Source organism: Calidris pugnax, unplaced genomic scaffold (genome assembly GCF_001431845.1).
Source record: "Calidris pugnax isolate Ruff unplaced genomic scaffold, ASM143184v1 scaffold294, whole genome shotgun sequence".
Taxonomy (NCBI): Eukaryota; Metazoa; Chordata; class Aves; order Charadriiformes; family Scolopacidae; genus Calidris; species Calidris pugnax.
The window spans coordinates 1890288-1917487 of NW_015094505.1; the positions used below are offsets into that span (position 1 = coordinate 1890288).

Consider the following 27200-nt stretch of genomic DNA (forward strand, 5'->3'; position numbering starts at 1 on the left):
CGGTACCGGGGCGATGGCGGGGCCGGTGCTGGCGGCGGCGGGGCTGTGGGCTCGGGGGGCGGCGGGCGGAGAGGTGGCGGCGGCGCGTCCCGGGGCGCTGGAGGAGGAGATCGTGTCGGAGAAGGCGGCGGAGGAGAGCCACCGGCAGGACAGCGCCAACCTGCTCATCTTCATCCTCCTGCTCACCCTCACCATCCTCACCATCTGGCTCTTCAAGCACCGCCGCGCCCGCTTCCTCCACGAGACCGGGCTCGCCATGATCTACGGTGAGGGGCACGCCCCCCCCCGCACCCCCCCCACTCCTCCTCAGCCCACCCCACGCACCCGCCTCCATGGGAAACCCTGGCACCCCCATCCAGACCAGTCCCGGCTCTGCACTGGGCCAGCATCAGCATCTGAGTTGGCCACCTACTTTCAGCCCACCCTTCCCTTCGTGGGTACCCAGTGGCCCGTCACCCAGGGGCTATGGCAAGGCTCCTTCCGTGGGTGAAGGGGTGCGGGGACCTGGGGGGACACTCTGCATCCCCTCCCACCATGGCTGGATGCTCCCATCCTGGCTCACCCCATGCCCAGCGTTGTTGCTGGCGGGAGGGTTGGTTGGGTTCCAATCCCCGGGTGTCGAGGTGGTGTTACTCCCAGATCCCCGGCAGTGAGGAACTGGTTGGCTTTTCCCAGGGCAGCTGCAGCATGGGTGAAGCTGGCGGGGGTCAGAAGCTACCACATGCCAAGTGGCCCCAAAACCATGTCACCCAATGCTGGCAAATCCCACTTACCTGCTCCAGGGCTGAGAGTGGGGACTTGGGGCAGGGCCTGTTGCAACAGGACAAGGGGTAGCAGCTCTAAATTGAAAGAGGGTGGATTTAGACGAGATGTAAAGAAAAACATTTTTTATAATGAGGGTGGTGAAATGCTGGCCCAGGTTGCCCAGAGAGGTAGTAGATGCCCCATCCCTGGCAACATTCAAGGTCAGTTTAGACAGGGCTCTGAGCAACCAGCTGTAGTTGAAGATGTCCCTGCCCATGACAAAGAAGCGGGGTGGATTAGATGGGCCCCTTCCAACCCAAACCATTCCATGATCCTATAGGTCAGGCTTTGCAGTGGTCAGAAACTTTGCGTACCACACGCTGGGGCCAGAGGTCATGTTTCCACCCTAAGTGTAGGGCACCTGAATTTCCAGAAGCCATCCAAGAAGGATGGAGAGGCCACTTGGGAAGATACTCCCACCCTTGGCCTTCCTCAGGGACCTGTGGGCCCAGCAGCCTCATGTCCTGCCGCTCGGTGACCTGGGCGTGTGAGCTCCTACTTTTGGGGTTCCTCCTCCCTCTGTGACAGGAGCTCTTGGTGAGATGTGTTCCCACAAGAAGTGGAGCAAGGCTGTGGGTCGGGGGAGTGGGTCTGTAGCTGGTTAGATTTCAATGGTGACCTGTGGTTTACTGAGGTGACGTGACCTTGTGGAGTGGCCTGAACCATCGTATGAAGATGCGGTATGTGGCTCTGCCTGGGTTATCTAGCATGACTTGGGAGTTCAACCAAAGCAGGGCTGGGAGTTGTGCTGGGGGAGTGATTAATGCAGCCATGGAGCCTTATCTAGGCAAGAATTGTTGAGTTTAGGATTGAAAATGTGTCTTCTGCTGGATGCTGCAGTTCGTGTCTCTTCTCTGTGCTGTCTTTGCCCTTCCTGGTTGTGGGTGACGTGCGACCAAGCTCGGTCAGAGCAGCAACGTGGCCGGGTGAGCCCCCCACCCAGCAGAAAGCTTTGCTCCGAAGGCTCTGACTTGACCCATTTGGGCCGTTGGCTTTTGTGACCCTAAGTTTCAGTTAATTGGAGGTGTCCTTCCAAATGAAGGGGTGGAGACACTTGTGTTGGCCCAGGGTCACAGAATACTGGTCTGCCTTTTCAGAGTCTGCTGAGGCGGGTGCAGGTGTTCCTGGCCTCCTGCCCGGGGCAGGGGTGGTTGCCTCCCAGGGACAGGAGCTACACGGTGGCAGCACGTGCTTCCAGCATGGAGGGTCTTCCTTCTGCTGCCCCAGAGCTTGCCGACGCACGGACTTTTTAATCTTTTCATCCTCAACCTTGTTCTTCTTCTCTTGGAGTTTTCTTCCTCTTGGTCCTCCGTCCTCCCCGACCCACCTGATTGCTCTCCTTGTTCTCGGGACGACCTGGGTCATTTTGGTCTCCTGCTGATCCGTAAAACGAGTGTTTTCTGTCTGCTCTTTTGCAGACTGTGCTTAGAGAATTGCTGGTGAAATCGGAGTTGTCACCTCTCTGGTCGTGCAGAAAATCCCGAGTTTTTCCCTGCTCTCCAGGCTTGTGGCATTCGCTTCTCAGGTTGTAACAGCTGCCATAGGAAAAGGGATGTGTGATTTCCCAAGGAGTGGGGAGATGCTGGTGTTTTACGGCAACAGCTTCAAAGCTGCAGGCAGCAAAGCCGGGTGCTGCTGCTGCTGGGCTGTGCCCAGCCCCCCGCAATGCTTTCGGCCCTGGGGATGCTTTCAGCCCTGGGGAAGTCCGTGGAAAATGTGGAAGTGCCACAGCTGGCAGGCTGCAAAACACACCCTGAAATCTGGGCAGGAGAAAGCAATTTGTAAAAGCTTGTCTTTTCCTAATTGAAAAAAAAAAAACCCACAAAACCCACCCCAACAACCAAGTCAAAGAAAATTTTTGTGTGTGCATCTCTTGCTGAAATCCATCCGAGATTCCTTGGGGGGCTGTGTTTTTACTCTAAGTTGTAAGGCCCTTGCTCCAGGTGGATTTATATCTTACAAATCACGCTGTCGGCACAGAGTGGATGCTCCAGAGCTGGGCACAGCGTGGACTCATCTCATGGAGAGCCAATACGTGTTTAGTAGCCCCTAAGCTTCATTTCAGTGTTTTGAATAAGGTTCACACCTCGCAGGTACTCAACATTTAGGATGATTAATTGAACAGTCTTGTTTCAGTTCCTCTTGGGGCCTGATGGTGGATGTGGCAGGAACTTCTCTAGAAGTTTGGTTTCCTTGTAGTTGTTCCCACTTGGCCCCTGGATTGTGTACATCTAGATTGCATGTTGTCAGGTTGTCCTCAGTTGCTCGCTAGATTTTTCTTTCCTTTTGGTGTCCAGATTAATGCTCGCCTGGGGATCCCGTGCGCTTCCATTGTTGTTAAGTGCCTGAACGGTAATATATTAGTCTTCATTTAAAACCTTACCTCGGAAATGTTCAACAGCACCTAAAAAAAAAAAAACCAAAACAAAAAGCCCATGGGCTTTTGTTCTTTGTAATGAAGTTGGGAGAAAAGCAATGAAAATAATCTCCTGCACTTTGCATAAAAGAACTCAATTAATTCACCAGCTTTGCCTTTAGCTTCTCTACTCCTTGCAGCTCTCAGCTGGCAGCTTCCTTGGTGTCAGGTTCCCTCCGCTCCACTCCCTCCCAGGGCTCAGTTTTGTAAAAACCTTTGGCTTCCAAAGCATGTCGGTACTGGTGGAGCAGCTCACGGGTTGCTGCTAGGACAGCCCTTTGAGCGCCAAGAGAGTTGGAAGTATTTCCTAAGAGGGTGTCCGAACCGGGAGGACTTACATGGTCTCCCCTGGGCTTGGTCCAGGCAGCCTGAGCCCAGGACTGGGTTTGGTGACTGAAAAAAACTTGGCGTCCGAGTTGGGCTTGTCCTGGGTGCCTCCAGTGATCATCGTTAGGTGGGGAGTGATGATTACAGCTCCAGCCTTGGGCAGGAGGGGCTGGTGGTGGTGGTGTCATCTTAATGGTGGTGGAGTAATTGGCTTTAAGCAGTGCAGGACGTGCTTTCCCCATGAGTAACTGGTGGTGTCCCTGCGTGGGAGCGCGTTGCTGGCGGGTTCGCACCCCACCAGCTCCTCCTCCAGGTCTGTGTTGGCACCGGGGTTCCTCTTCCTACCCAGGTGGGAGAGCTCCGGGAGCCCCCCAGGCACCCTGTTACCAGGCAAGAGAAAATGCCTGATTTTTGCAGCCCCAAGCACAGCAGCTTTGCCAGATCATGGTCGGTTTATACGTCCCTTTTCCCTTATCCTATTCCTGGCCAGGGTGGGAATTCTGCAGGCAGGGCCAGGAGCAGCTGCCCGGGTAATCGAGCCGGGGGGGACGAGCAGGGGTGCTGTGGGATGTGGCGCTGCTTTGGGACAGGGATTAAGAGTGGAAAGGCGGGTGGCTCAGGATCATTCTGAACTCCCAGCAGCCATGTCCCTCTGTCCCTCCTGTCTCTCATCTCAGAGCCTGGGCATTTAAAGGGATCGCTGGATGGGCTTCCAGCTGAGCAAAAACAGGCAACTGCTGCTGCTGGAGGTTTTAGACTCCCGTGTGAAGCTCTAAAATCAGCATTTTTCTTTTTAAAAAAGGCTATTTAAAAGCCACCCCAGGCAGCTGTGGAGGCCACAGAGCGCAGTGCCCGGGTGCTGCCTGCTCCGTGGGAGCGGAGGAGGAATTGCAAGGGCAGAGGATAAATAGCTCTCCAGTCTGGCTTTCCCCCTTTCCCACCCTTTTGGGAGTGCTGGTGGATGAGAAACTCAACATGAGCCGGCAATGTTCACTGGCAGCCCAGAAAGCCCCCCACATCCTGGGATGCATCAAGAGAAGTGTGGCCAGCAGGTCCAGGGAGGTGATTATGCCCCTCTGCTCCGCACTAAGACCCCACCTGGAGCTCTGTGTCCAGCTTTGGAGTCCTCAGCACAGGAAGGACATGGACCTGTTGGAATGGGTCCAGAGGAGGGCCAAAAGATGATCAGAAGGATGGAGCCCCTCTCCTGTGAGAACAGGCTGAGAGAGCTGGGGTTATTCAGCCTGGAGAAGAGAAGGCTCCAAGGAGACCTTAGAGCAGCCTTCCAATATCTGAAGGGAGCTACAGGAGAGCTGGGGAGGGACTCTGGATCAGTCAGTGGAGTGACAGGACAAGAGGGACCGGTTTTAAATTGGAAGAGGGGAGATTTAGATTAGATACCAGAAAGAAATTCCTTGCTGTGAGGGTGGTGAGAGCCTGGCCCAGGTTGCCCAGAAAAGCTGTGGCTGCCCCATCCGTGGAGGGGTTCAAGGCCCGGCTGGAGAGGGCTTGGAGCAACCGGGTCTGATGGGAGGTGTCCCTGCCCAGGGCAGGGGGTTGGAACTCGATGATCTTTAAGGTCCCTTCCAACTCTAACCATTCTATGATTCTATAATTGAATTCTCACTGTAGCCATTTATAGCTGCTTAATAGCCATAAGCAGGTGTAAATAACCATCTGAAGCTCACTTTATCCCAGTGAAAATTGTTGTTGTCTCCCCTCGGGTGTCATTGTCTTTTGGGTGCAAGGGAGCCAGGGTGCTTTGGCCCGATGCTGTGATGCTGTGCACCCCCCCTGCCACATGCTCCTGGAAGTAGGTGCTGTGGCATCCCGTGTCCTTGACATCCTTGCCTTCATTTCCATACTTTTATTTTGGGAGCACTGGCCGATCACAGGAGCTAAGAGGCTGGGAGAAAAGTAAGCAAAAGCATTCCTTTTTGGTGTTCCCCTCTTAGTGATGCTGGTATCAAAGCAGCTCTCGGATGCTCTGCACGGTGTGACGTTCCCTGCAGCAGCTTCTCTTGCCTTCTTGTGCCAAGAGGGACCTTTTCTGCTCCTGTTGGGGCAATTCCGTGCCAGTGGTGCAGGATAAAGCCCAAAGCGTGTGGTGAGCACGTGGTTGACTGTGCATGCCTTGAAAGCATCGGTAGCTTTGCGAGAGGAGCTCAGCTCTGCTGCAGAAGTGCCGTGTTGGACCAGAGACTGGGTTTTGGGTGCAGGCTGGTCCCTGAGATGAGCCAGCTGTGTCACCAGTGTGATTGGTGAGCAGCCGTGAGTCTCTGTCTGCAGACGATTCTTCTGCCTCTGCTCATGGGCTGGATGTGTGCTTGGGTGGCCCTGCTGTGCATGATATCCCCAGGGGCTGGAGGTGGGGGCTCTTCTTCTGGCCATCAGCAAAATGAGCAAATCTCGTCCTGGAAAACTGCTGGCAAGGGGAGAGAAGGCAAAAACCAGGCGGCAGATCAGGAACGGGCTGCAGGAGATGCTGAACGCCCCAGGGCCCCTTGATCTCCTGCCCAGCCATGGCAGAGCCCAGGATCTGCTCCCATGAGATGGAGGGACAGTTGGGGGGGTTCAGCCTAGAGAAGAGAAGGGAGAACTTAGAGCCCCTTCCCATCCTTAAAGGAGCTCCAGGAAAGCTGGGGAAGGCCTCGTGATCAGGGAGGGGAGCCATAGGACGAGGGGGAAGGGTTTGACACTGAAAGAGGGGAGATTGAGATGAGATCTGGGGAAGAACTTCTTTGCTGTGAGGGTGGTGAGAGCCTGGCCCAGGTTGCCCAGAGAAGCCGTGGCTGCCCCATCCCTGGAGGGGTTCAAGGGCAGGTTGGAGGGGGCTTGGAGCAACCTGGTGTGGTGGGAGGTGTCCCTGCCCAGGGCAGGGGGTGGCACTGGATGGTCTTTAAGGTCCCTTCCAACCCAAACCATTCTGTGAGTCTATGATTCCCTTTGGTCAGGGTTATGCCCTGCGTGTAGGAAAGCACAGAGCAAGATCTTAATTAACAGTGAAGAAGCGGGAGCGTCCTGGGAGGCAAATGGAGAAGCCTTCCCAGCGTTGCGGTCTCCGTTTAGTTCCCATGTGTCTGAAAGCTTTTCATAAACGTGTGGTTCAGAGATGGGGTTAAGATCCAGCATTTCTGTGGCGGCTCTGTGCTGCCTTAATCAAGGAGTTCCCAAACCCTTTTGTGCTGAAGGCTACATGGAAGGGTGTCCTGTGGGACGTCCCTCCTCCCCAGCCTGCAGATGTCAGAAAGCTCAGTCCAGAGAGCCCTCGGCACACCAGGCGGGTGAGAAGGAGCCGGAGGAGCCCACGCTGTGCGAATGCAGTTAATCTGGATGCAAGACCCGAGAGCGCAGCTCATCAGCTGTGCTGCAGATGAGAAGTGCCGTATAAATCGCTGACTTACAAATTAGCCCCCCCACACACTCTCCTGCACAGTAGCTGGGCCGGAGGCAGCGTTGGCTCCTGGGGCTGCTGCTCCTGGGGCAGAGCTGGAGCTTGCTGGGGGCGAGGAGCAGACATGGGTGGTCGGTCTGGATTGGGAAACTTCCATGGTTTTTAGAAAAGGGGGATCGCTGCTGTGTGCTGCAAAAGCTCCCCGGCGCAGGAGGAGGCTCTGTGGTGCTGCAGCATCTTCTGAAGGATGCTCACCATCCTCAGAGCATTTGTGGTAGTTGCTTGGTACCTTTTTTTGATCTCCTGCAAAAATGATGGGTTTACTGTATTTCTGTAGTGGCAAAATGTGATGCATTCAGGTTTTTGGGTGCAACGTGCATAGTTTGGGCATGTGTGAGCAGCCTTGCCCAGGTCCCCAGCTGTGTGCCAGCAATGCCAGCACTAAGAAAGCTGGCATGCCCTCGATGTCGGCTGTTTGCCGCTCTAAAGCGAGGGTCTGACATTGCTGGGTAATTAAAAGCCTTCAGGACCAGTCCATGGCTGGTGTTAGAAAGCCTGCATGAGCATGGAGCATTTGCCTGGCTCATAGGAGGACGCGGGTGGTTTAATATCACGTGGAGAATTCTTTGGATGATGGTTGAGCAGAGGGTCAGGATCCCGGCATGCCGGATGCTGCATCCATGCTCAAAGAGATGGGACCCGGGAGTTTGCTGCATCTGGTCTCACCCACATGTGTCACTCCCCAGGGGTCCTGGTCGGTGTGGTCCTGCGCTACGGCATCCACGTCCCCAGAGACATCAACAACGTGACGCTGAGCTGCCAAGTGCAGACCAGTCCCGCTACGCTGCTGGTGAACGTCAGCGGGAAGTACTACGAGTATACCCTGAAGGGGGAAATCAGCGCCCAGGAGCTCAATAATGTCCAGGACAATGAAATGCTGAGAAAGGTAAGGGAGTCGGTGACTGGAGAGGTGAGCAATGCTTCCCACTCCCTCCATGGGGACCGAGCCTGTATCTGCTGGATTAAGTGATTATTTTTAATTATTTTTTTTTTACTTCAGTCAGATAGTGATCGGCTATAAAATGCAAGTTGAATGCAACGTAATGGAACCCTAGTTTCAGCTGATCTTAATTAAAGCTGTTTAGGCTCTGGGCTCTGTCTTCAAAAGGTCCTGGACAAATCCTCAGTGTTCACCCGACAGCATTTCATCTGGCGGGAGTACAGTGTTCCCTCCATATACTTTATATGACATTCTTATTTGTGTTTTGTCTTGCAAAGTCTTAACAAACCAGTTGACTGTTGGTTGTTTTTTTGTTTTCTTTTTTTTTTTTTCTTAACAGGTGACTTTTGACCCTGAAGTATTTTTCAACATTTTGCTTCCTCCAATTATATTCTATGCAGGCTACAGCTTGAAAAGGGTACGTGCCTTTACAGCACCTACGTTTTTAGTTCCTCTGCCTCCAGAGCATTTTTAATACTTGAGAGTGCTTTAATGCTTGCTCAGCAGGCCGTGGCTGTGGAGCTGGCTACGGTTTCCCCCAGCACGTGTGGGATTGTGGGAAACAGGGCTGAGAGTGCCCCGGTTGGTCTCATCCATCCCCCTGCCCCGGGATGGGTCAGTGATTTCAACCATTTCCAGCATGGGTTTGGGCAGAGGTTTGAGGTCAGCGGGGCCATTTCAGCCACCGCTTGCTTTTGAACCACATAGGAGGGTGAGAAGGTTTTAGAAAGCAGCAGCTCTCCAAAATGCTGATTTGGAAGGAGAGGAAAACAATCCTGTTTAGCTTGCGGGAGAAGGAAGGGGGAAAGCTGCTGGGTTAGGAAATCAGTTCACAGGACTCGGAACAGCACCTTATTAAATACGCGGGTACAAGAAAATGGTATGTTCATGTTTATTAATGCTGCATTAAAATCTGCTGGTCTGGCAGCGTACACTGTTGTGCTGGGTACTGTTCCTGTCCAGCTCGTGGCGTTTGAGCTGGGTGCAAGCTGCGTGGGTTAAAATAATATAAATATTGAAATAAATAACAAAATATAATTCAGTGCATTTGTTGGTTTGTGTTTGTTTTTTTTTTCTCCTCCTTCTAGAGGCACTTCTTCAGAAACTTGGGATCCATCCTAGCGTACGCTTTTCTGGGCACTGCCATTTCTTGCCTGGTGATCGGGTGAGTCATTGGAGCTGCTCTGGTTCTTCTCTGAGGCCTGAGCCCTGCTCAGGGGCCGTGCTCTGAGCCTGGAGCTGCGGCTGCGAATCCTGGCCCTAAAAGATGGCACGGGCTCTCTGCTCCCGCCACTCAGCAGCGGCAAATAACGCTAATGACTGTCCAGACTTTCCCTGTGTGGGCAAGGCAATTGCTGTCTAATTGCTTAGTGCTTTCTCAGCATCCCGTGCAGAATATACATGGGGAGGAAAGTTTCACACTTCTCTGAAGGCTGTCCTGAAAAAGCAGTCAGTAACTTCAAATTATTGAGAGCACAGCCCTAGTAAGCGTGAGAGCAGGATCCTAAACACGTGTCCTGTCCTTTCTTGCTGGAAGCAGGTGCCTGGCGAGCGCTGATTGCCATTCAGAGTATTTATCCCTGCACGCAGAGGGAGCTGGATGATTCCCACTCTCAACAGTCGCACACCAGCTGGCGTAGGGTGTTTTCCACTGGGGAGGCCAGTGGATTCATGCAAAACTCAGCATCCTCGTTTTCTGTTGCTCAGGGAAAGTTTTGGCCATTTCGAAGTCAGGCCAAGGTCATCCCTCTGAGACACCTTAATGTGAGATGCTGCAAAATGATCACGAGACCCCACGAGCCCATCTGCTGCCTTTGCTTTAGTTGTGTTACGCTCGTGGAGGAGTTTGGGCCCTGGTTCCTCCCCGGTGCCGTGTTTGTGGTCTGGTGCAGCAGGTGCTTTGTGCAGTGTGTGGACCCACACTCACGTCCAGACTGTGGCCCTGGGGTTTCACCAGGCTCAGCCCATCCTGTGTTCCTATGTTTGGGTTAATCTGGGGTTAATCAGATTAATTAGGGGGTTCATCTGGCAAATTCAGGGGAATCGAGCCCATTTGAATGTCGTTTTATTGCACTGCAGAGGTAAGTAATTGCCTCTTCTGATCACCAGCTCTGTTGTGTATGGCTGCGTGGCGCTGATGAAAGTCACTGGGCAGCTCGGGGGAGACTTCTACTTCACTGACTGCCTCCTCTTCGGGGCCATTGTATCGGCTACTGACCCAGGTATGTTCCATGGTTATTTTCCCCAACATTTTACCTATTTGATCTGTTTGGAGTTTTGGGGAAGAGGGGAAGAAAGTCTGAACCCCGTGAAAGTTCCCTCTTTCTGAATTTCGGAGTTTATTTGCAACATTCCCAGAGGTGAGATTTGTCTCCATGCCTTCTCATTTCCTTTCAGTTCCATGTAACACTCCTTCCAGACCTCTGCTTCCAAAATCTTTGTTGGCAGTGAAGTCCTGGCTGTCTCTCTCTTGACTTTGCTGGGTTTTGGGAACAGGTCCACTGTGTTTCTGCCATCTTTTGCCAAGGGCTGATGCAGAACAGGACACGTAACATGGGGAGGGCTCCGTTGACAGTTTTAGTTAGTTGAGCTGATTTCCTTCTGCTTCTGTTTGGGTGGGATTTTGGAAGGTGCTAATCTAATTGGAAGTTGCTTTTAATGGGCAGCACTGAGGACAGTAGTGACAGCTTGGTCTGCTGAAGCACTTTGTAAATCAAAACTATGAAAAACACGGCTCGTCTGATTGAATTTCACATAGTTCCCAATTAATTTACAGAGTAGCTGTTTATTTGCATGTTCCAGCTTCACCTGAAAGCACAGAACCACAGAAAGGCCTCTCCTTCCTCCTGCCCTGTACTGAAAAGGGCATAAATGTCTTCCTTTGCTGCCTTCGGGGGGTGTGGCAGCATTTACCCTGTTACAGCAGCTTTGGGGGATCTTTTGAAATGCAGATATTGGTCAGTTTTGCTGGGAAGGGAGAGATTGCACGCCCGGGTAGGCCAAGTCTTCTGCCCTTTTGAAACAAGTGCCAGTGGCTGCCGTTTTCAGATGAGTTGGGACTTTTACCTGCTCATCTTAATGATGAGTCATTTCTGGTTTCAAAGGCAAAATGAGAAGCATTGTTCATATATGCATATTTGCAAGAATAACACTGCAGAACATAACCTGCAGCATAACGTGGTAGCAGCCACATCTGTCTGCCAGGTGGATGGGCATTCCCCATGAGTTTTTAATAACTTATTTTTGATGTTTCCCTAAGATTTGCCAGGTGGTGGTGTGGCTACTACTGCTGATATTTTTATTAAAAAAAAAAAAAAAAGCTTAAAAAATAAGCTATAGTGATTTCCCAGCTTCTCTGAGCCTATCTTGGATGGGTGTGCATTCAGGCCACCAGTTCCTTTAGCTCTTCCTGCGTGGCTGTGAGGTTGAGCATCCTCCCTGTAGCTTAGCCGGGGTGCCGACATCGAGAGGGGGGCACGTAGCAGGGAGCACCTCACAGGTGTGGTGGCGATGGGACAGAGAGAGAGTAACACTTAGAAATGCTGCAGACGAGTTGTTGGTGTCGTGTCCCTTCTTCAGGCTTCAGAATAGGAACAAGAAGATTTCACAGGTAGAAATGGGAACATTTCCCTGTGCATAAATGGGCCAAACCCCCTTTAGTGTGCACAGATGAGTCCCTGAATGCTCTTTTAAAGGACTTCCACAGAAGTTGATTGGACTTAGCTCAGCCTGAGCTGTGCACGATGCACCATTCATTACATCTTGCTTGCTTTAGATGTGATGTTTTTGCAAGGCTGATACGCAAAACCGGCTGTGTTTTCATTATCTCCTTGGAGCCACTGGGCTGTGGAAGGGCTTGAGGGTGTTTTCATCTCTGCCATGTGGCCGTAAATCACAAGAAACCCCCAAGTGAGGTTTGAGGTGATGCCTGGCTTTTTCCGGTTAGGTCTGAAATGTTAACACATCTGTGCGGGCACTTCCAGTTTGTCAACCTGTGTTGAATCAGAGGATTTCTCTTGGAGTGCGGGTGGAGGAAGGCTCTCCCTGACGCTCTGAGCTAACAGCATCCCGAAAGCTGGGTGGCTCATGTCAGCGTGGTACTGTAGTCCAGCCCATGAGCTCAGAGCCTCAGGGAAGCTCAGAGCAGAGTTTGCTCATGTCTGCCGGCTAAAAAAATCAATGGACCTAATGCCCAGTGCATGTTTCAGTAAAATGAGGAGGAGGGAAATGATAAAGCAAATCTAAATCTGAAAGGAGACTCTTGAAGGGAGCACGGGGGGCACTGGCACCATCGCAGCAGAGTGGCACAGACGTGCAGCTTTCTAAAAAGGGGCGTTTTGTCTTTGATTACACCAAAATAACGGCACCTTTTTGAATGTCTCTCTATTTTTCTATTTGTTAGTGACTGTTCTTGCCATATTCCATGAACTCCAGGTTGATGTTGAGCTGTATGCCCTTCTCTTTGGCGAAAGCGTCCTCAATGATGCCGTTGCCATAGTGCTGTCTTCGTAAGTGTGTTCTGTTTTTATTTTTAATTGTTATGTATGTTACATGTCAGGCATTGGGGGGAGCCACTTGGCCTTGCTCCTGTGAAATAGGAGCATTGGTGTTTGGAAGAGCAGATTTCCATATTAAGTGTCCCCAGAAGCTCTAGTGCCCTTCTGATGCATCTCCTTGTTGCACACCACAGCTTGGGATTTGCGGGCTTTTATGGCCAGTTGACCCAGCTAGAAGGAAAAGGGAAAGGCCTCATCTCTGCATTTCAGCCACAGGATCCCACTGCAACCCCTTGCTGATGGCTTTGCTCCTACTTGTCTTCCTTCCCATCCACAGATACCTGCCTTTGTTTAGGTGGAAGTAGTTGGTAAAGCAGCTGTTTCCTTTCTCTCCGCAATTTTTGTGCATCAAGAAGATGGTATTTCTTACAGCTGGACTTAATACCCTGGACCAAATACATGGGAAACTTGCTGACTTTCTAAAGAATACTTTATATTCTTTAGTATTTTATGTCCTCTGTACACAGGACATATTTTATCTGCGTTTTCGCTGCATTGTCATCACAGGAATTTGTTTGGAAATATATAATATCTGCAGTGGTGACGGGTTAACGTATAGCCAAGACTAATGCAGAAAATATTTTTGGAATACTTGTCACTCCACCGTGCTGGTTGCGTGGGCTTTACTGAGGTGGAGGCAGCAAGGAACATATTGTGAGCTCGTATTGCCACCCGCATGAGTTGTATTTACTGAATTGAGTGTTTCTGTTGAGGTTTCTGGAACTGTTTGTATTTCTGGCTCGGGCTTTTACGCTGGAGGTGTCACCACTGGTGTGAGAGCAGACACTACACAGCCTGGTCATGTTTAAGATGTGATCCTGAGCGGAGAGGAGAAGGGTGTCTTCCAGCCCCTGCTGGGAGGTTCTGGGTGGGTGGGTTCAGCAGCGGAGCAGTGAAATTTGTGGTGGGTCTCCATGCACGTTGGTGACTGCGCCATGCATGCTGGTTTGCCTCTTGCACTGTTTCAGTACCATCTCCATAGCTCTTGCTCTGATCTCCTGCCTTCCTCTTTCTACAAACTGAGTTCAGTTTGCTCCCCTTCCCTGCAATGAGATAATTTGCACCAAAACAGCAGCCCCGAGCTGCAGACAGCAGCTATTTTGCTGTGAGGCCTATTTATTTGTGCAGCATCCTGACTTCTCAAAGGCTTCTCAGCAGTCAGTCCATACCCATTTTAAAGTTCGCCATGGTCTTGGTCTTCATGATCACCATAAGCAGTGCAAGGCAGCCCCGGTCAGCACGGCAGGTGTTGGTTGGTGCAGGTATCTTGGGGACAGCCTCAAGTCACCTAAGCAGACCCACATCTTGGGTGCAAGGAGGAGGTGAGGGCCTCTTGCTCCAGAGAAGGAAGCTCCTTTGAGAGCAGCACAGAGCTCCTACTCATGGTTCCCCTTTTATAAATTTAGTTTGGCATTTGCCTTTTTCACAGCAGAGGCTTAAGTGGGGGAACCCCACAGGGATGGTTCTGCTCCCCAGTTAGGAGAAGTAGGGGTGAGTTGGGAAGATGAGGAATTGGGGGGTTTCTGGGTGGGTGGGCAGGCTGTGTTGATGGGTGGGGTGACAGCTAGTGTTGCTGCTGCCTCGTGCCCAGGGTGAAGAGGGGCTCCAGCCATGGCCAGCTGAGTGCATGTGTTTGGTGATTGCCCGGGGAAGCACCATCAGCTCCTTGCCAATGGTCGTGCACTGAGGGAGGAATAACCCACGCCATGGTACAGGTTGGGGCTGACCTGCTGGAGAGCAGCTCCGAGGAGAAAGACCTGGGAGTCCTGGTGGACAACAGGATGACCATGAGCCAGCAATGTGCCCTTGTAGCCAAGAAGGCCAATGGCATCCTGGGGTGCATCAAGAAGATCATGGCCAGCAGGTCGATGGAAGAGGGAGGCCGTGGGGAGGCCCCATCTGGAGCACTGGGTCCAGTTTTGGGCTCCTCAGTTCAAGAAGGACAGGGAACTGCTGGAGAGGGTACAGGGGAGGCTACAGAGATGATCTGGAGCATCTCTCTGCTGAGGAAAGGCTGAGGGACCTGGGTCTGTTCAGCTGGAGAAGAGTAGACTGTAGGGGGATCTCATCAATGCTGAGCAGTAGCTAAAGGACAGGTGGCAAGTGGAGGCAGCCAGGCTCTTCTCAGTGGTGCCCAGTGACAGGACAAGAGGTAATGGGCACAAACTGGAAGATGGGAAATTCCATCTGAACATGAGGAAAAACTGCTTTCCTTTGAGGGTGGCAGAGCCCTGGAATAGGCTGCCCAGAGAGGCTGTAGAGTCTTCTCCTCTGGAGATATTCCAAACCCCACCTGGACATGTTCCTGTGCAACCTGCTCTGGGTGACCCTGCTTTGGCAGGGGGTTGGACGAGATGATCTCCAGATGTCCCTTCCAACCCGTTCTGTGATTCGGTGAAAGCGAGCACTGGGGGCATCGTCCCTGCACTGGGGGAGGATTACGAACTGGGACTGGGACTCCTCCATAGTTTCTGCAGGAGCTTGGTGCCCCTCAATCTCCTCTCCTCCCTGCTTTCAGTCCCAGATGAGTGTCCGTTCCCGGGGAGCTGGATCCATGCCTTTCTGTTCCTGCCTTGCACTATCCTGGCCTGGCCTGGCTTGGCAGGAAGGAACTGGGTGGAAGATGAAGAGGAATTGAACCCAGAACTGAAAGCCGGTGGGCAGTGACGTGCCGAGGCTGCGGTTCGTGAGCAGGGGGGTAAATGCAGCCGCAGGGTCTCTACCCGCCTCTTCCGAAGGGAGTTTCCACAGGGGCTAAATGCCACAGGGAGCCCCATGGGCAGGGACAGGGGAAATAAAGTGCACAAAGGGCAGCTGGAAATAGTGTCTTATTAGCAATGCAAAAAGCAAAACCAGAAGGACAACTGTAAGGGGTTAAAAGACAAAACAGACATCCTAACAGTTGGTTATGGAGGGGAAACGAAACCAGTCTGGAATTAAAAAAAACCACAACAACCCAAGCCCCAGAATAAGAGCATGTTGGTCAATGGGAAGGAAAGGATGGGATTGATGAAAAAACCTAAATCACAGGGAGAAGTCTGCAGCTTGCAGTATAAAAGACAATGCAGGAAAATGAAACGTATTAAAAGCAGGGAAGTTTAGCAAGGGAAGTGACCCGTGACATGCTGGAAAGGGAAGGATTGTCATTCCTGTTGCAGAAAAATGCTGGTGTATAGTCAGGGGAGAAAGCTGCAGGATGTGTGTGCGAGGCAGTAACTTTCCGTTCCGGCATAACTCAGGAGGTTAAACAGCAAATGTTTAAAGTTCACATCAAGAGTTTTAACAGAGCCAGCTGAGGGATTGCTAGCTAGGAAGTTGTTGTTTACAGTAAGTTTACATCAAAGAAAGTGATGTAAGAAATAAGAAGTTGACATTAAAATGGGATTTAGGAGATGGCGTGGGGACCCCTGTACCTCAGCCTTTCCAAATAAAACAGCGTAATGGCTGATGCAAGGCTCGGGAGTGAGGAGGGAGCAGGTTCAGAGATGGCATCAGTGTAGCATTCCACCCTCATCGAGGTCTGTTGAAGTTTGGTGGATGAAGATAACAGCGCTGCTGTAGTGAACCGGCACCCCTCTGTTTGCCTTGCTACCCTGTGATACTGTCTTCAGAACTGGGAGCAGTGCAGAATCACTGTAGTGCACATTAAATGCAGTAGAAGGGCACAACTGACAGTTCTCCAGGGGTTATTCACATCCTCCTCCTCTGTGGAGTCAGTGGAGAGATGCAGGCTCCCTCTTTGAATGCCTTGTGGTCCCAGCCTGCCTGACTTTATAGAGACCTGATGCCAAACCCCCATAATACCATCATAAATGGTGGACTGTCGCTTAGCAGGTGGATTTGCCAGAGATCATGCAAGAGAGGGGCTTTGAGCTGATGCTCTCTAATGTCTAGAAGGAGCAAATGCAGAGCCGTGCCTCGGAGGGGTGGCTGAACAGCAGAATGCCGGCCAGGAGCAAAGGGAATCCCAAACTCCCTGGGAGAGGGAATGTGTTTCTGTGTGCTGCCATCTCGGGGGGATTGCAGTGTGGGTCTCGGGTTTTGCCTCCCTGATTGCTCGGGCTCAGTATCTGTGGCTGTGGTAGTGCTTTGCAGAGCTCAGGCGGCACCATGGAGGTGCCTCTCTCTCCGGACTAAGGACTGTTTTGTTCTTGTGTGTGCTTTCCCTCCCTCTTTCAGTTCAATTGTGGCATACCAGCCAGCGGGCGACAACAGCCACACATTTGATGTCACAGCAATGTTCAAGTCCATCGGGATCTTCCTGGGGATATTCAGTGGATCTTTTGCCATGGGAGCAGCTACTGGAGTTGTGACAGCTTTAATATCCTTTTTGTTGGTTTTTCCAAGTGTTTGCATAACAGCTTCTTTTTTGTCTGCACTGCATTTCACCCAGACCCAGTGTTTCATTATTTTTTTTGCCTAAATCAATGAAAGGCAATGCCATAGTCTTTTTAAGAGCAGGCTATGGAGTGTTGCTGTGATACACAACTGGATTTGATACCCTCTCAGCCTACGGTTCCTCTCTACATTGTCCTTAACCATCTGCAACGTTACCAAGTTCACTAAACTCCGGGAGTTCCCGTTGCTGGAGACCGGCTTGTTCTTCCTGATGTCCTGGAGCACGTTTCTGCTGGCCGAAGCGTGTGGCTTTACAGGCAAGCTCCAGCAGAGCCCCGCAGAGCCTGGGATGGAGATCTGCAGGGACCATGGGCCTCTTGAGTTTTGCTTCTCCCAGCATCAATTGCAGCCGGGGCTTTCCCTCTGCTTTCAGAAGTTTAATTATTCTGGGTTCTGGGGTTATTGCATTAAGTTCCCTGTGCTATTGGGGTGCAGCTCAGCTCCCTTTTCATCACCAGGGGTCTAATGTGGTGCTCTGCTCCCCAGGTGTGGTGGCCGTGCTCTTCTGCGGGATCACGCAGGCCCATTATACCTATAACAACTTATCTACAGAGTCCCAACACAGAACTAAGCAGGTGAGAGCTCCTCAGCCTCCTTCAGCTTCTCTGAATTTCAGGTTCAATATTTTTTCCTTCCCTCTAGCCAGAATTAAGTGCATCTGTCTTTCTACAGATGGATTTTACTAGGGTTGTGGGACGGATGGGCTAACATGTTTTTCTTGTTAAATCTATGTTACGTCTAACTTGCTTTTAATTTGTTTTTCTCTTTCAGCTGTTTGAGCTTCTGAATTTCTTGGCAGAAAACTTCATCTTCTCCTACATGGGACTTGCTCTGTTCACCTTCCAGAACCACGTCTTTAACCCTACCTTTGTGGTGGGGGCTTTCGTATCCTTTGGATCCCATTTTATGAAACAAGAAAAGAAAGGGGAGAGGTGCCTCCTTCCTAAGTTGTGTTTTTCATTCAGATGTGTGGGGTTTTTTTCAGTCAGTCTAACTTTATTTTTAAAAGGGGATTTTTTCCCGTGTAGTAGTCTTTTTGCTGGTCATTTCAAGAAGATGGAGATTCTTTTCCCAGCTTTTCTGTTTGGCCTTTTTTCCCCCATCTTGTCTCTTTTTGTGGGCATTGGAATTAGCTGCTGCAGGGACTCAGCGTTCAGTGTGAATGTGGTGCCAAAGCACCGGGCTTTGTCTTGTGGCAGTGTGGCACCAGGGGACCGCCTGGTATAGCCGTTTATTTCGTTTTTTCTCTGCCATTCCCTTTGTTCGACCCCAAAAAAAGCTTTTTTTTTTGGTCAAGTGGCACAGTTAAAGCTGCAGTGGATGTCTCTGAATGATGTTATGAGAAAGGATTTCCCCTTCTGTGGGCTGATGCTAACAGTTTGTTTCAGAATCTGATATGTCTCAGAAAAACAAGGATTTTAAAGGAATTCTTTTCCCATCAAAGGGAAACCCTTTGCAATGAAGCAGATTTATATGAGTAAACAAAATGTTGTTACCTTTGCCAGTGCTGGCGCATGGGTTTGCGGCAGGGTCTGCTGAATCCCCCCACTGAGCTCTTGTGGGGCTGTGGTAGGGTGGAGGCAGCGAAGAGCAGGGGAACTTCCCTTTTGGGGTGGTTGGATTGAAATTTTGTGCTGTGCCTCTTCGGTAGGAACCGGCTAACTTGCTGATGAAATAGCTCATTCATGAGAGAGATCATGAAATACGTCTCTTATGCAAATTCATGATGTTCGGGAAAGAACGTAAAAGCTGGAAGCATTTTCCATATTATTCAAGGCTACACTGAATACTGGCTCCAAGATTATTTTTGCCATCTGGGTGCTGGTATTAAAAGGCACAGCTTCAAAGATAAAAAGCAATGTGAAGGGGCTGGTGATTCTTGTATCTCTCAGGCTATGAAAACAGAAAGAGTATTAGGATTTATTTTTTTTTTCCTTCTCAACTGCTGCTGCTTTCATTTTGCTGTATAATCTTTGGGAACAGGACTTGGCTTAAAGCTTCAAATCCAGCTGTGAAATGTGGGAATGTCAGAGGGGTTATGGTAGCTGTGATAACTTGGGCTTTGCAGAGGACAAATAATTCTTGGGGTGGAAAACGGAACTGGCAGGGGAGAGCATACAGTGGGACATGGTATTTTTTTGTCTCCTCTCACTCATCCAACCTGTCCTCTCACCATTTCCCTTCATTATTTGTGCTATTTGTGAATTGCAACGTTTGCTTTGCTTCAGTGAGGCAGTTGCATGCCCTTCCCAGGCTGCTGTACCACTCGGAGCTGGGTTATTATCTTTACATCCAGAGGACCCATGTTTCTGAGGCTCCCCAACGTTTCCGGCAGGCAGTAGAAATTGGCTCTGTGAGCAGAGGTGGGATGTGGTGGGAGACATAGGAAGAGCAATTTCCTTAACGTGTGCAAATACAGCTTGCTATCTTCCTAGGAAGAGCTGCCAATATTTACCCACTGTCATTTTTACTGAATTTGGGGAGAAGGAATAAGATTGGAACAAATTTACAGCATATGATGATGTTTGCTGGTACGTTACTGCATCCTTGCCTCTGACCATGTGGCCCATCTGCACTTCCTCACCCCATGAGCACCTGGAAATGTTCCTTATTCAACTCTAAATCTTTTATGGGCAATGTCTGGAGAAGAGGCTGGGCAGGAGAGGGCTCCTGAGGATTGGTGGTGTGAATGCCTTGGTTTTGAGATGTAGGAACAAGCACAAACACAAGCTGGGTGAAGAATGGATTGAGAGCAGCCCTGAGGAGAAGGACTTCAGGGTGTTGGCGGATGAGAAGCTCAACATGCCTCAGCAATGTGTGCTGGCAGCCCAGAAAGCTCCCTGCACCCTGGGCTGCATCCCCAGCAGCGTGGCCAGCAGGGCAAGGGGGGGATTCTGTCCCTCTGCTCCGTTCTGGGGAGACCACCTCCCAGTGCTGCCTCCAGCTCTGGGGCCACCAACATCAGGAGGACATGGAGCTGTTGGAGCGGGGCCAGGGGAGGCCACAGAGATGCTGGGAGGGCTGGAGCCCCTCTGCTGGGAGGACAGGCTGAGAGAGTTGGGGGGTTCAGCCTGGAGAAGAGAAGGCTCCAGGGAGACCTTAGAGCCCCTTCCAGTCCCTAAAGGGGCTCCAGGAGAGATGGGGAGGGACTCTGGATCAGGGAGGGGAGCCACAGGACGAGGGGCAGTGGTTTTAAATGTGTAGAGGGGAGATAGAGATGAGATGTGGGGAAAAAATTCTTTGCTGTGAGGGTGGTGAGAGCCTGGTTGCCCAGAGAAGCTGTGGCTGCCCCATCCCTGGAGGGGTTCAAGGGCAGGTTGGAGGGGACTTGGAGCAACCTGGTCTGGTGGGAGGCAGGGCAGGGGGTGGCACTGGATGGTCTTTAAGGTCTCTTCCAACCCAAACCATTCTATGAGGCTATGAATGAGCTCCTCCTGCCCTGTGCTTGAGTGGACAGTGTGGAGCAGGAGGAAGCTTTGCCTTTCTGGGCTGGGAAAGAGTAATGATAACCCCAGCTTTCACAGCATATGCTTAAGCTTAAATCATCACTGTTAAAGTGCTGTGGTCTCCTCTGGTGGTGGATATCCCATCAGAGGAACAGGACCCTGTGTGGGGCAATGTGATTTAAATCCCGAGTGGGGAAGCTTGCAGTGGGGGCAGCCGCCTGTGCCATGAGCTGACACAGTCCTCTGCCCTCCCTTCCCTGACAGGGCTGCGAGGAGCCATGGCATTCGCCTTGGCCATCCGCGACACGGCCACCTACGCCCGGCAGATGATGTTCAGCACGACACTCCTCATTGTCTTCTTCACGGTGTGGGTTTTTGGTGGGGGCACCACAGCCATGCTGTCCTGCCTGAATATCCGGTGAGTGTGGTGGTCACGGGACTCTTGTACCCCCTTGTCCTCTCCCTCTTGTATTAAGGTGCTCAGTTTTAAGAGATAAGAGGAAGATTGCACCCCTTCTTTCCACCCGGGCTGTGGCATGTCCCTAGCATTGCTTGTGCTAACCCTGTCCTTGTTTTCTCCTTTGCAGAGTCGGCGTGGACGCGGATCAGGAGAACGTGGTGAGTGCCTCTGCAGAGGAATTTGTGCTGCATTCGTTGGTACAAGGGTTACATGGAGATCCTGTGAATGCCCTTGTGTGCCCCACTCCCTTCCAGCTGCAGGAGGGTTTTTTAGCTCCTCTGGTGAAAGAGCTGGCAGTCAGCAGGAGTCGTGGCTTTTCTGTGCTCTCTGTGGTTATGCTGATGCTTGCTTTTATTCACTTGGAAAAAAGGGCATAGAAGTAACACTGGACTGTTTGGTCAGTCTATGTTACTGCCGTGATACATTCAGTCTCTCCCTTGCTGGGTCTGAAATAAATATCAAAATGTGCATGACACAGAGCCTTTCCAGCTCATCCCAGCACCCCGGGCAGTACAGAAATTCCGTTTACTTGCCCATTTTATGTAGCATCTTCCATCACTCTGTTACCCACAGGTAATCTCTCTTTTGCCCCCCTGGTTCCTGTGGGTAGTTACGTGGCAGCCCAGGAACCACCGACCGCAGTGAGATAAATGCTGGAGCCCTGCAGCCTCAGGAGTTTTCCTGCCCAGTAGCCCCGAGCTGTCTCACTCGTACATCTGGAGCCTGACCATGCTGTGGCTGTAGCTCTCCTTGGTTTCAGTGTGGATCCTGCACCTTGGAGGTTCATTTTATTCAGAGCCATTTATTGGGCTGTTCACTTCCTGGAGAGAGTCAAATGCTAAAGGCAGCCCAAGAGCTATAAATCTGAAAGCCAAATTTCTGTGAAATATGTACTTGTATTCATAGTCCCCTCCAAACAGTTCTATATTTTTTTTCTCTGACCAAATGGTAGCCAGGAGTCCCGATAACACATGATTATTTGCATGCAAAATTCTCAGGCGAGATTTGATGGAGGTTGGACCTGTCAGTCACTATTAAATGTGATGTTTGGGTGCAGCTGCTGGCTCCAAGACACTTTAAACCTTGGGGCCAGAAACTGGAAGGCTCTAGCAGAAAAGTGGTCACTCTGTGCTTTGATGCCACCTCCCTAAGGCTGTTGTATGCTGCTAAATGCAGAGCGTGGTGCTGGAAGCATCTTCAGCCTGTCATGCTGTCAATGTCCTTACATTCGCTGCAACCCAATGGTTTCTTCTGAAGAGGCAGTGGGAAGGTGTGTGTCTTCTTATGTCCCCATGGGGGTAACTGGGGGCCTGACCCAGGTCGTGGCACATTGCCCTGCTGCTGTTTAATATCTTGCTCTCCTGCAGGGTGTCCCAGAGAGCGAGAGGAGGAGTACGAAGGCAGAAAGCGCCTGGCTCTTCCGCATGTGGTACAACTTCGATCACAAGTATCCTTGGATGGAGGCTGGCATGTGCCATGCCAAATCCCGTCTGTCCGAGCAGCTCCATTGACTGGGAGCGTGACTTGCTCCCTGCTCAGCAGAGGAGCCAGGGTTTGCTTTCCCATCGCACTGCTGATTTTTGATTTGCACCTCCTTGTGTCTGCAGCTGTGAGGAATGACCGTTTCCATCCACCATTAACTGGGAGTGCAGCAGTAGCTCAGTTCAAAGCTGGGCTCTCCTAGGCTGGAAGCCCGAGGTGTCCTCGATCCCTGTGGCAGGCGAGCAGGAAGAGCAGAGGGTCTTCTCATTTGTCACCCTTTCACTAGATGCTTTGCCATTCACTAAAATTTATTCTTTGCTGTCAGTTAGAGGAGCAATTTGCTAGGCTGAGAGGCACAGGGTGATGCTGCCAAACCTTTTCTTACCGGGACTGTGCCCTGGTCTGCTCATGTCCCGCTGTTTGGTTGCATTCATGTTCCTCATCCCTAGAATTTTTGTGTTTCCAGGGACTTGTGTTTCTTTCCTTCTAGTGATTTCAAGACACTGAATCCCTTGATGTCTCTTCATCCCACCCCTTGATCTGCCGATATCACCCTATTCTTCTTTTCCTTAACCCTCTCTGTAGCTATCTAAAGCCCCTGCTGACGCACAGCGGTCCTCCTCTGACGACCACGCTCCCGGGGTGCTGTGGGCCTATTGCCCGGTGCCTGACGAGTCCACAGGCATACGAAGTGAGTCCGTTGGTGTCCTTTCTGTTGCAGTGTCGGTTGACACGTTTATGTTGCAGCTTTTGGATGCTGCTCTGCAGCATTGAGCTGGGAGCCTGGGGGAAGGTCAGGTGCTGGGGCTGATGGATGAGCTAATTCCCGTGAGCATTTTGCTTTTCCAGCTGACTGTTTGGTCATGAAGGGATTTGTGGTGTATTCATGGTGGTTCCTCAGTGACAGGCTCAATAAAGCTGTCACAGGTTTCCTTCTCATTCCCCATCCCCAGCTGGGAGGACACACAATTTCCCCATCCCCTACTTCCAGCCTTGCAGCTGAGCCATTCCTGCAGCCTGCCTTCAGCTGCATCACTGGCAATCAAAAAGGTTACCAGCATCTGAACCAGGGCTGATTCTCACAGAATCATAGAATGGTTAGAGTTGGAAGGGACCTCAAAGATTATCTAGTTCTAACCCCCTGCCCTGTGCAGGGACACCTCCCACTAGATTTGCTCCTGAAATGGTAAAGAGCCCTTGTTTGAGCAGCCCAGAAGGGCAGGGAGGTGACCAGCAGCTTTGGAGAGCGTGTAGGCAGCACCCTCTCCCACCAGCGCTGCAGAGCCTGTGTGCACCCACGCTCTTTGAGGTGCTGGGTTTGCTGGTTAGGCTTGTCCTCCCATGGTTCTGGGGGTGAATGGTGCCAGCAGGGCTGTCCAGTACAGCCTCGGCACTTGGGGCATCGCCGTGCCCGGGAGCCACTTGCAGCAGCAGCTCTCCGTGGCAGGAGTTTTCCTGTCCTGCCCACAAAGTATCAGCATCGGGTTCCCTGCACCAAATAGAGAAGGTTCTGATGGGTCGGCGATGCAGTTCCTGTTGTCGTAGGTATTTTAATCCCGACAAAGCCACTCAAAACTTCATTACCCCTATGTCTGGCTATGGCATCAGAAGGGAGCTGAGAGAGCCCTCTTCAGCTGTCTGCAGAGAAGTTGATGCGCTGTGCGAGTCTCGTGGGCTCAGAGATATGTGTGTGGCCCATCTGGTTGTGGTGATGGTGGAGGAGAGTCTGTGATTCGGTGCCTCTCTCTGCTCATTTGCTGCCACCATGGGATTTCAAACCCAAGCTCTTCAGGCAGAGTTAAACAGCACTTTCCTGTTTGTTGCCCAGAATCAAGAGCAGCTGAAGGACGATGACTCCGACCTCATTTTGAACGATGGGGACATCAGTCTGACCTACGGGGATTCCACCGTCAACACCGACTCCGTGGCGTCCAGTGGCACGTCGCGGCGGTTCGTGGGGAACAGCTCCGAAGATGCCCTCGATCGGGAGCTTGCTTTTGGGGACCATGAACTCGTCATCCGGGGAACGCGCCTGGTCCTTCCCATGGACGATTCAGAGCCACCGTCAAATGTCCTGGATAATGCAAGACACGGTCCAGCATAAGGTTGCCTGGTTTAATTGACAGTAGTATTTGCATATATGATCAAGAAATATGTACTACCTAAAGTCTAATGCATGTCTCAAAATGTCTAAGCTGTATAAATATTATTTATATGGTGTCAGAAGAATATAAATATTCTCTGCCAAGCACTTGTAAAGAACAAGTTGCAAATTTAAGTTAAAAACTGTGTTGACTGCACTATGTAGGGTGGAACTGTTTTAGCGTAAGAGTCTTTTGCACACAGTGAGCTTATTTAATGTGTGATTCGGCGAAGGGTTTAGTTCCCAGCGGGGCAGGTAAAGAAGCTGACTCCCTGTTCATCCCTTGAGCCTGGGAGAGGAGGGTAGGGAGGTGCTGGTGAGCACTGGAAATCGCTTTCTATTCAGATGAGGATTGTTTATTTTTTTTGGTCTCTGACCTTTGGATAGCCACATTTGAAATCTCAGCGAAAGAGACTGCCCATGGCCCCTCTCGCCGGGCAGCGGCCGGTGATAAACTTGTTCGCTTTGTGGGAAACCTGAGCTGGGAGCTGGAGATTTTCTGCTTTTTCGTGCCCCTCTGCCCAAGCCCTACTTTAGCAGGTTCAGGGCAGGCACCAGGAAAAGCCGACAGCCAGGACTCTGGCCGACCTTAAACACGAGCTTTATGGCTACAGATTGACACGGTACCTCCGGGCCTCTCCAGAGGCTCCCAGCATCCAGGTGGTACTGAAGGGGAGTTGTCCGTCCGTCCATCTGTCCTCCTGTATAGTCAAAAAATCATTGCACTTTGTTTAATAACTCTGTAGCATGCTGTGTGTCTGTAATCCCCGCCCCATCTCTCCTGTGTCTCTTACCATTTAATGAGAAATGTTTGCGAGTTCATTATTTTTATAGTAGGTTTGTTGGGTTTTTTAATGTTTTTTTTTATTTTTTCTTTTCCAAGGAAGAGCACAGAACAATTTGTGATTTCACACTAGTGTTAAAGGATTTACTCTGTAGTTAGGAGAATGGCTAAAAGTGCAGTGAAATTGTTAACCCTGACATCCTTCTTTTTCTCCTGAAAAGGGTGAATCACAGAAATTCACTGTATGTAATTTTATTGTCTATTTTAGCTGCCGTTTTGCTATAAAAACTCTTCAGGGTTATCTGTGCACTACAGGCCCCTTTCTGGAGTTAACCCTCTCCAGAGGGCTTAAACAGAGGTGTTTTAAAAGAGAATATATGAAAATGAGATGTGAGTCTGAGTACTCACGACTCCCTTTATCTTTCCTTGGAACAAACTCTGCATCTCTCGGGATCTGAGCCTGAGGTCTCAGAGCGATGTCCCCATGGCTGTTTTCCCCAGGAAATACCAAAATTTTGAGTGTATATGTATAGTTGAGAAAATAATTTTTTTTTTTTAATTTTCTCAGGTCTAAGTAACATAGCCTTAAATTCACGGATGTGAAACTAATTATTTTGGCAGTTTATCCCCAAGAAAATGCTTTCTTTTTCCTTCTGAACAAAATGTCTAAGTGTTGCCATAGGACTCCTCTAGAAGGGGGGTAATGCTCTGTTTATATTTAGATAGGGCATCTTCCTTGCACCAGTAAATGGCAGTCTCGCTGTTAACATAGCTGTTGGATTAGCGCTAGCCTCTTTGTTTCCTGCTATGCAGGAATTCCATAAAGTGTGCGTTTTATATGATGTCTGTAACTTCATGTGTTTAAAAAAAAAACAAAAACAAAAAAGAAAAAAAATACGTTAGGTACCTGTTGACTTTAGGTTTTACTGCATCACTTCCACACCCTGTTTTACGTCGTTTTGCCTTTTTGAAGAGGTCTGATAAATAATTACCTCTTGTTTTTTCCTGTCTAATCTGACTATGAATTCAATTTACAAAGCTGGCCTTGTTGCAGCAGGAGGGCAGAACGGTTCTGCCCTCCTCCCTGACAGCCCATGGTCCCCTCGGTCCCCTGCACTGGCGCAGCATCAGGGCAGCGCAGGGCTCCCTCCCAAGCCATCCCCAGCCCTCCCAGGGGCGAGTGTCACTGGGGTGGCCACAGCATCATGTTTTACCATAACTGCAGTAGCATTCCTCTCTTCCTCTGACCCTTCGACTTCAATTTATCCACTCTCTTTAAGCTTGCCAACATGTTACCATAAGCCTCAGCTTTTGACACCAGTGACAGTTCAGTTAGTGCATTAAAGAAAAAAAAAAAGGTAACAAATGATGATTTTATGAGTTACCTGTGAACTCTTATGATCCATACATAATAAAGCCAGGACTGTTTTGAATAGTCTTGGTGAATGAATTCTAGGCGGAAATTCAGGAGTGATTTGATGAGCGACTCACATTCATCCTCAGCTGATTATTTCCTTTGTCCTGCTGCAGCAGAGAATGTGCTAGAGGCAGAGCCCTGATGGCTTGTGTGCTGCAGATGAAGTTAAGGATATCTTAAGGATACCCTGAGACCTTTTGCCAAATAGATAAGACAGCCCCGAGGAGGCAGTTTACAGCCCCCATGAGATTTAGAGAAGGTGCCCTGCTTCTGTAAATTGAATTTTCATGGTTTTTGCACATGAAAAAGCATTGTAGGTAAAGATGATTTGTACTAATACTGTTGATTTGTGTAGTAATGGCATTAACTCCGTAGTTGTGGTGTTTGTGCAGCTGATCTGTGATAGCTGATGATCACTATTGGACCTTCTGTTTACACTGACTAAATCCTTTACTGTTGCGTTGTACTGTGAAAGAAGGATTATGGGCCTATAATTTTTTTTTTTTTCTGGAATTGTGTGTACCGTTTCATTAATTCACATGGAAATAAATCTGTAGCAAAGTGACGACGTGC

At 50.5% G+C, this 27200-nt stretch overlaps 1 protein-coding gene across 1 annotated transcript; it reads left to right on the forward strand.

The window, feature by feature from the left end:
* SLC9A6 (solute carrier family 9, subfamily A (NHE6, cation proton antiporter 6), member 6) lies at positions 1 to 27200 on the forward strand. Its single transcript, XM_014963140.1, has 16 exons — positions 1 to 266; positions 7688 to 7887; positions 8282 to 8359; positions 9030 to 9106; positions 10051 to 10163; positions 12344 to 12449; positions 16677 to 16818; positions 17047 to 17152; positions 17382 to 17470; positions 17667 to 17780; positions 19315 to 19426; positions 20606 to 20759; positions 20929 to 20959; positions 22169 to 22248; positions 22869 to 22974; positions 24112 to 27200. The coding sequence occupies exons 1-16, from the start codon at positions 14 to 16 to the stop codon at positions 24385 to 24387; spliced, it is 2037 nt and encodes a 678-aa protein (XP_014818626.1). The 5' UTR covers positions 1 to 13; the 3' UTR covers positions 24388 to 27200.